The 10,000-nt window shown below is 40.1% G+C and overlaps 1 protein-coding gene across 1 annotated transcript in view; it reads right to left on the reverse strand.

Annotated features, from left to right (window-relative positions):
- Nucleotides 1-6,870: 6,870 nt before the first annotated feature.
- Nucleotides 6,871-10,000, reverse strand: part of LOC147467009 (uncharacterized) — a 7,275-nt gene continuing 4,145 nt past the window's right edge. Inside the window, exon 2 of the mRNA XM_086533515.1 lies at nucleotides 6,871-9,748. Coding sequence (XP_086389641.1) covers nucleotides 7,075-9,615 — 2,541 coding nt within the window. The 5' untranslated portion in view covers nucleotides 9,616-9,748 and the 3' untranslated portion in view covers nucleotides 6,871-7,074. The remainder of the gene's footprint in view (nucleotides 9,749-10,000) is intronic.

Below are 10,000 nucleotides of genomic sequence, written 5' to 3' on the forward strand. Positions count from 1 at the left end.
CGAAAGAGCTTAGACTCATGCACTGGTATTGCGAAAGAGCTTAGGCTCATGCACTTGTACTGCGAAAGAGCTTAGGCTCATGCACTGGTATTGCGAAAGAGCTTAGGCTCATGCACTGGTATTGCGAAAGAGCTTAGGCTCATGCACTGGTATTGCGAAAGAGCTTAGGCTCATGCACTGGTATTGCGAAAGAGCTTAGGCTCATGCACTTGTACTGCGAAAGAACTTAGGCTCATGCACTGGTATTGCGAAAGAGCTTAGGCTCATGTACTGGTATTGCGAAAGAGCTTAGGCTCATGCACTGGTATTGCGAAAGAGCTTAGGCTCATGCACTGGTATTGCGAAAGAACTTAGGCTCATGCACTGGTATTGCGAAAGAGCTTAGGCTCATGTACTGGTATTGCGAAAGAGCTTAGGCTCATGCACATGTATTGTGAAGAGAAAAAAGGAGCTCGTGTGATGTGAAGTAAAGGGAAGAAAATACTCATGTAAAGTGATATAAATTGGTATTGCGAAAGAGCTTAGGCGCACGCACTTGTTCTGCGAAAGAGCTTAGGCTCATGCACTAGTATTGCGAGAGAGCTTAGGCTCATGCACTTGTTCTGCGAAAGAGCTTAGGCTCATGCACTTGTTCTGCGAAAGAGCTTAGGCTCATGCACTTGTTCTGCGAAAGAGCTTAGGCTCATGCACTGGTATTGTGAAGAAAAAGGGGCTCTTGTGATGTAAGGTAAAGAAGCAGAGGGCTCATGCGATGTGATGAGATGTAGAGGAGAAAGGAGCTCGTGTGATGTGAAGTAAAGGGAAGAAGATACTCATGTGAAATGATATAAAAGAACCAAGGACCCATGTGATGTGATGCGGATGAATTAAGATTGGCACAGTCAATGAGTAAGAAAGTTGATGTGATGTAAAGAAGCAGAGGGCTCATGTGATGTGATGAGATGTAGAGGAGAAAGGAGCTCGTGTGATGTGAAGTAAAGGGAAGAAAATACTCATGTGAAGTGATATAAAGGAACCAAGGACCCATGTGATGTGATGCGGATGAATTAAGATTGGCACAGTCAATGAGTAAGAAAGTTGATGTGATGTAAAGAAGCAGAGGGCTCATGTGATGTGATGAGATGTAGAGGAGAAAGGAGCTCGTGTGATGTGAAGTAGAGGGAAGAAGATACTCATGTGAAATGATATAAAAGAACCAAGGACCCATGTGATGTGATGCGGATGAATTAAGATTGGCACAGTCAATGAGTAAGAAAGTTGATGTGATGTAAAGAAGCAGAGGGCTCATGTGATGTGATGAGATGTAGAGGAGAAAGGAGCTCGTGTGATGTGAAGTAAAGGGAAGAAATTACTCATGTGAAGTGATATAAAGGAACCAAGGACCCATGTGATGTGATGCGGATGAACCAAGATTGGCACAGTCAACGAGAAAATTAAGAACCTATGAACGACAGAGAAACCATAAACCAGGACCAGGGTATCGAAAGGGAAGAGCCAGAGGCAACTACCTTTGCCAAATTAGATGATCCATTACTGCGCCGTTTTGATACTTTAATGACTCATCTGGGCGGTGTGGTAAAAGAATTGCGTCTTCTCTCAACCCAGTTGGTCAGAACGCGAGAATTGGAACCTGACAACGTAAATGATATCAACCGGACCACACCATCTGTTGATGCTAAAGTAGCTGAGCGTCAGGAAGGTATTCTAAAGAAAATGTATAATACTGTCAATTCGGTAACAAAGGGAACATCTAAACGAGCTCATGAAACATTGGAAGATAGTGAAACTGAGGCTGAAGAGAGCGGCAGTGAAAGGGACTAGACCAATGATGATGACATTTGAAACCTGACGCTCAAAAGGAGAAAGAAAGATGATGGAAAAACATCAGAGCAATGTAGACGTTCAGTGATGTGACACAATACATAGAAAAACAAATTGAGAAATTGTTAAATTGGACACATGTGAAGAGAAATGACTTAGAAGGGCTCACAGAGTTCTATGACTTTGTGGATCAATTACATATTACACCAGCTCCTTCGAGAGGCTACAAGAACTTGACATACCCTTCTACATAATGCAACTGACAAAGGGCCTTGATGATATTAGGATAGATCGATGGAACAATATAAAACCAAAGGCAAGCAAAAAAAAAAAAAAAAAAAGGATGAGATATATTACAGCTTTGGGAATTCTTATGAAAGAAAGTGGAAAATTTAGGCAGGTCAGCAAAGAGAGTTGGAGGGGCCTCATATTCAGTAACATAAAGTTGCTAGTAAGGAAATTCCTGAGAAGAGTCAGAGGCCTTCAGACGATTGAGAAGGTTACACAACGAGATCGAAGGGCAGAGTTTGGGTTTACAATCCAGACAAGACTGTCGACTTCGAGACCGATTACATGCGATCTGTTATGGAGAACATAGCCTGGCTTTCTGTGATTTGTTCAAGTCCGCCAGTATTCACCAACGCAGGCAGATTTGGTCGGCCACATGACATGCTTCAATTGCCTGAAATCTAGCCACAGTGCAAGACAATACAGAGCACGGCCATGCATTGTTAATGGCTGTGGTGGATACCATTCTCGGTTGCTGCATGATACAGGATTTAGAAAGAGTGGAAAATCAGTGGAAGGCTCAACAGCAAAAGAGGAAAGGAAATGACTAAAAAGGAAGGAACATGCAAATATCATTAGGATGAGTGAAAGAGCAACACCTAGACACACTGCATTACCAATAGTCCCAGTCATAATAACATCCCAAGACCAAGGTGCCCAAAGGAGTGTACCTGCATATGCATTGATCCAGAGCTACCAGATAACTGGAGTATGGCCCGTCGACGATTAGACTCATTAAAGAGCAGACTTAAAAGGAATGTTGACTTGCATCGAAGATATGTCAAAAAGATAGAGGATGTCATAAAAAAAAAAGAAAAAAAAAAAGGGTTTGCTGAGCGAGTATACAAAATCGTTAGACCACTAAACAAAACAAAACCAGTCTTCAACCCAAGCAAGCCAGACAAACTTAGTTGCTGAGCGAGTACACAAAATCGTTGGACCACTAAACAAAACAAAACCAGTCTTCAACCCAAGCAAGCCAGACAAACTTAGAATGGTGTTGATTGTGCAAATAGTTTCTATGGAGTGAACTTAAATATGAAAGTCATGAGAGTTATTCCCACAAATGAAAGAAGCCCCGAATAATGGACATAAACCTGACGGTTGATAACTTGCCAATAGACAGGGCTCTAGAAGTCTTGTGGGATCTCAATGATGACGTGCTAAAGGTCAGAGTGTCAACACTCTGATGGATGAATGACCTTGCAAAACTGGAAGGCTTTAAATACCACATCACATAGCAGCATGTTATTACATGCCCTGCTACATCATTTCTGTGATGCCTCACAAACGGCCTATGCCGTTAAAACATACGTTAGGCTAGGACACTATAATGGATATGTTCATATAAGCCTCTTTGGTGCCTGTGCAAGAAATGCACCCATCAAGACAACCTCCATTCCACGTCTCGAACTGTGCGGCCACACTGGCTGCACGAGTTGACACGAAGATACATCAGGGGATGACAATCATTCTGGAAGATTCTGTGTTTTGGTCTGACAGCATGATTGTTCTACAATATATCTCAAGTACCAGGCAACGCTTTCATACATTTGTAACAAACTGACTTGAGACAATCCATAGGGCCTCCTCTTCAAACCAGTGGCGCCATGTATGATCAGAAGACAATCCAGCTGATGGTGCTACTAGAGGCCTTTCAAAACATGAGTTAATAAAGGGTGAACGATGGAATTTGGTCCTGCATTCCTAAGGTATGAGAAGGACTGGCCACTCAAGTTGGTGATAGCTGAAGCCTCCGTTCGTGATCCCGAGTTACAGAGATTCATGATACAAGAGACTCCTTACTAGCATACATACAAGATAGCAGCTTCAGGGAGGAACGATGTCCACTACACAGAAGAGGGAATTTGGAAAAGGGTGACAATCTCTACCGGCTTGAACCTGAGCTTGACAAGCAATCGTTAATGAGCATGGGGGCAGGAGAATTCATCTTGGTGTATCAAGAGAACGATGTGGACCAGTAATCCTGCCCAAGGACCACCATGTAACGAAGTTAATTGAAAAGGATGCCCATATGTTCTTAGCTGCCCACTCAGGAATGTTTATTTGCCGCAGAGTATACAGCAATCCTGCTACTCAATGTCAGGGAGATTTACCAATTGAGAGAGTCATACCAGAAGGACCACCATTCATTCATTCTTGGGTAAACTATTTTGGACCTTTCCCTCTGTCATACATGTGTAGTACGATGAAGAAATATGGTTGCATCTTTACTTGCCTTAGCTCAAGAGCAGTCCACATCGAAACCCTCCAAGCATTGGATGCAGATGCATTTCTTAATGCATTCCTTAGATTCACAGTGAGGAGGGATACACCAGAGAAGATGTTTTCAGGCAAGGGAACCACTTTCATCCAAGCTCAACGGGATCTACAGATTGCTCTACAGAACTGGAATAGAAATGTGAAAGATGACAAGGCACTTAAGAAAAGGGGTGTTGAGTGGATCTTCTACCCACCAATGGCATCACACATGGGTGGAGTATAGGAGAGGCAGATACGATCAGTACGGAAGGTGCTTTCGTCGATTATTGGTCTACCGAGGGTCGATGATGACAGACTACAAACTATGTTCTGTGAAGTGGAAGCTACCCTAAAACAACAGACCACTCACTGTTGTGTCAGGGGAGTTAACGATCTTGAAGCATTAACACCATGCCATATCTTACATTTTCATTCTGGGGATTGTTTTTTAACCCTAGGTGGCATGCCAAATGATGAGGCTTTCCGTTGAAGGTGGATTCACGCACAATCCCCAGCTGACCGATTTTGGAGATGATGGAGTGGAAAGTACTTACACTCACTCAGGATGCGCAGAGATAATATTAAACCGTCTAGAAATGTGGCGATTGGTGAACTGGTCCTATAATTGAACCATTGGGACCAAGGAACCTGTGGAAACTAGGGCGAGTTGTGGCAGTTATCCCAGGCTCAGATGGACTCATTAGACAGGCCCAGGTCCGCACTACCTCAGGGTTTCCGACGCACCCTATTATGAATATGTGTCGCTTAGGAGATTAGTTTTGCATGCATAAGGGATACTATTCTTCCTCATTTGTCATATGACTACTTTCGTTCTACTTATCTCATGTATACAGCTTCAGTTGATTCATTGAGTTCACTGCTCTCTTATGTTATCTTTCATCGGGTTCCATTTGTCAGTATCATTGGCACCGTGCTTTGTTGTTAGCCCAGTCTCGCCTCTGTTGGGCTCAGTTCGCCCAAAGCCGGGGAGTGTTAACGCCGATGACGGCGTTAAAGGACGTAAATAGAGATAGATAGAAAAAGGAACGTTAACTAAAGATAGAAGAAAGAGAAAAGAGATAAAAGAGAAGAAGAGAACAAAAAACTCACAGACACCACTCCATACGGAACCAATAGCCGCTCACAGGGGCCTCGACGGACAAACATATTTAATGCTCTCCATATGGGTTACTTCAGATGAATACTGCTTCGCTGTACTCGAACCCTTTCCAGCCGAAGTGTTGACGCGCATTAAAAGCTGGTGCCATCGAGTGACCCCACGCAGCAAACCGCACCACATGGCCTACATTCATCACATAAGATATGTTTATCTATCGCGGACAGTACTCTCTTGTTCCAGTGCTGACAAACCCATGATAGGCCGTGAAGGACCACATACGCAGAGTGAAGAAATTCGCATTGAAACAGTATAGAACGCCACACCATCGTGAGAGGACGTGGACGACCTGTAAGATAAGAATAGCCACAAAGGACGGCGTCTGTTCCGCAATGTGTATGTATTTAGTGATAACAGAGATCTAGTTTAAGTGATCTATATTAATTTGATAACCCTGTTTAGTATAATACCACGTATTACACAATTGTAAATGTTAAAGGATTATTGTGACAGATTATACCAATGTTAATTGTAACCATGTAACGTATTTCAGGTTTGACCACTTTCAATAAACTGGAGTGAGTGCTACACAGCGGTATCAGTCGTCCTTACATTAATTGAACAGCCGCAAAGGCTCATGCGGCAACAACATATATGCATATATATATATATATACGTATATATATATATATATATATATATATATATATATATATATATATATATATATATATATATATATATATATATATATATATATACATACATATATATATATATATTTATGTATATGTATATATATATATATATATATATGTATATATATATATATTCATATATGAATATATATATATATATATGTATATATATATATTCATATATGTATATATATATATATATATACATACATATATATATATATATATATATATATATATATATATATATATATATACATAATGTATATATAATGATAATGGAAACAATAACATCAATAATAGTTGTAATAATAATGCTGTCATTACAATTAATAATAGCTAATATGTTTATTGTCAATATAATTTTTGATAATTCTTCAATGCTGTTATCAGTATGGTCATAATTGCTACCTTTTTCAATATAAACATCATGAACATTATCATCTTGATATTGCTGTTGTTATTTATTTTTTTTTTTATTATTATTTTTTTTTTACTTAACTCATGAAAGTCATTTTCTTTATTATAATTATTTTTATAATTGTCATTATGAGAATCGTTATCATTATCATTATCGTCATCATTCTTACCTGGCATTACTATTGTTCATAGTACTATCTTTATCATAATTTTCACTATTATTGTTTTAGAATCAGATTCATGAAGGATATTACAAATATAACATGAAAAAAGCCATTTATTGCTGAAAAATTAACATGCAATCATTACAGGATATAAGATGATGAATTACTCTTATTATACAAACAACTTGTTCTCAACGTTTAAAGAACTGCATTCTTTCATACATACAAACTGTATGTATGATATTTGGTCCACATATACACCAGACGTCCTCCCTTCCTATGTCATTCGTCTCTCACTTGAATATTATTTAAGTACATTCTGTAGTTTCGGAAGACATGATACCAACTGTTGCATACCTTCGGTCGTTGTTTCCGGTTGTAACATCTTTTTGACTGAATCAAGGGCATTTTGTCCAACATTTATCAGTTTTGGAACGATTTCGGCTTTAAACTTCTCTTGGGTCACAATGTCGACATTTCGCTTTATCATCTGATGTATGTCATTATTCACTTTGCAAGTATGGTTATCCTCAATTGCATCATTAAATGCCCTGGAAACATCCTGTGGCCTAAGATTATGTGTCAGAGCCACAATTTCTTTATAAAGGCTTCCACGTATATCAATGCTGTTGTCTTGTAGTTTAGTATTGCAAGTTTCTAAAATATTTGTCAGATTCTGTGTTGCTTGGACAATTCTGCACTTTGTGCCACATGTTTTTCTTACTGGACGAGAACATTTGCTGTATAGGAGAAGACTGGTAAGTGCAGGAATGTAAGCCTTAATTCGTGGTTTTTGACTCCTGATCGCACAGCATGCTACTTGACATATCAAATCAATAAACATATCTTCCCTGTTACCTCCATTGCCGTTAAGAAATTGTTTTGCTTCTTCCGAGTCCTCAAAGCACAATTTCATGAGAGGATGGTCCTCGATCGCAAAAGCCCCTTTGTCGAATGACACTTTTAGATCGTCTGTTCGCCAAGTTGATAATTGTGCGAAAACAAATCCAGCTGCCCAGTGCTCTTGGAACTTACTGTGTGGGAATGACCAAGTTTGGTCAAATGATAGACCTTTCCGAGTTCTCTTTGAAGTGAAAAATCCAGATAACATCTCTTTGTATGGTACTTGTAGACTACAACACTTTGCTTTTAATTCCTCAACCGTTTCTGGCCACAAATCATGTTCTTTTCTCTTCAGGCCTCTGAGAGAAACTTTCTTGATGGCGCTGTAATAGTCTTTAACCTTACTTTCAGCATCATCAATCCTTTGCACTGCCAACCTCTCTGTAATCTTGCCCATCATGAGGATCGTCAAGTCCTCATAGATGTCTGCTGAGCGTTGGTCTGGGTCTTCAACCTCACGAATGATGACTAAAGTCATAGTCAAAGGGATGTCCAGCTCATCTACTTCCATCGTCATGGCCTCCAGCATTGCAATAATGTTGGCCTTCAATTCGTCTCTGCGGCTTGGCTCTTGTACAATCTCGGATAAGGTTTTGTCGACAAAGTAGGAACGATCTTCCCTTCGTATCCCTTTGATTTCAATATTCATTATCTTCTTTCTTTGTTCTGTGATGTGAATGAGATCATTCAAGCAGCCTGGCCTTGTAGTTATCACAAAACGCATGTTGCCTTGTTGAAAGTTAAGGAGGTCAGTGATGAGTTTCTTTGACTCTTCATTAGCTTCATCATAACCATCCAGAAGGAAAACTAAACCAAAATTCAAGAAGAATTCTTCAAAATACTCGATCTTGACTCCAGACTCCTGAAAAGTCTTCAGAAACACATTCTTTAGCATGTCCTTCAAACTACAGATGTTAGAGCCTCGAAGTTGAAAGTACATCAGATGTGAAATGTTTTCAAGTCCTGCTATTTGTGTAGGGTCTTCCACCCAGGTCTCAATCATGAATTTGAGGAGGGTGGTTTTCCCCATACCTCCTTCACCTGAAATAATCAACACTTCGGGCAGGTCACCATCTCTCCGCCTCACCTGAAGAAGCTCTTTGTGGGAAACGGTTCGAGGTTGTGTATGAGAGTGCATGGCACGCGTCAAGTCTTCTTTGATTATCAGGTTGGTAAAATTAAGGCTTGGTTGCACTTTCAAATCTGGATACAACCACTGTGCAAGGGTAACATCCCACAGTTGAGGGTACAGGTCATGCAGCTCCTGGCGACTAGCCTCTTTGACGTTGTTTTGGATAATGTCCCGAAAAACAGTAATTTCGTTTTGAAGTTGTGGTAGCAAGGACAGGTCATTGGGATCCAATGGCTCTCGTACCTTTGTTAACAGATGCTTAAACTCCTGTTTGATTCCACTGATCAAAACACGGGGAATGTGCGGTTGCTGCCGAGAGACGATGCCTGCCATTCTGAGAATTCTAGACAACAGGCGTTTGAGCCACTTTAGCTTTGTTGCAAGCTTTTTATCAGACATTTGTGTGACAACCTTTGTGTGTGCAATGTTATTGCGTTCCTGCTTCAGCTTATATATAAGGTGTTCCAGCTTCTTCCCAGATCCAGGTGTTTTCCATACATCTGAGTTGGGGCGTTCCAGCCCACAAAAGTTCTGAAGGACAACAAAAAGAAGAGAAAGGTCATATCCCCGAAAGGTTGCATCAACGTTTAACAGATACGGAATTTCTTTATCTAGTATTCTGTGTTGTGAAGCATTGAACATTTGTTTGTATTCCTTTTTAGGGCGTCCCTGGCTTTCAAAGTATTTCTTGATGCTTAGATTCCCTCCTTTGTAAGTCCATTTCAAAATCTGTACCAGTACATCCCGGCCATGTTCGTTCACAGCCACTTGGTACCGGAAACCGTTCACTATGTCTCTCGTGAATGTCATTGTCCTGGTGTATGCTTGGCGACCAGAGAGATGTGGTGGATAACGTTCAAACTATTTTCCTCAAAATCCCCCAGACTTCCTTAAGCTGTTATACTTCTCGAACATTCCTCCGTTTTCGTTGTCACTGCCACTTCTGTAAAGACGAGACATACAGACTTATTGATTTGGCCTTTTAACTGCTATCAAATCTTTAATGTAAAAAGGATAAAAAAAAAAATCATATTACAATTACTCTGTAGAATCTCATCACCCAGATCCTAAACTGGATCTTTGGTATAAAGATGACAACATGAATTTGTTCCTTGCTTGATATGCAAATTTACAACTCTATTCATTTTACTGTGTAAGTTAAATGTTTAAAATGTAATATATATATATATATATA

This window comes from Penaeus japonicus, unplaced genomic scaffold (genome assembly GCF_977035675.1).
Source record: "Penaeus japonicus unplaced genomic scaffold, GWHDUDI00000001_assembly GWHDUDI00000039, whole genome shotgun sequence".
NCBI classification, from domain to species: domain Eukaryota; kingdom Metazoa; phylum Arthropoda; class Malacostraca; order Decapoda; family Penaeidae; genus Penaeus; species Penaeus japonicus.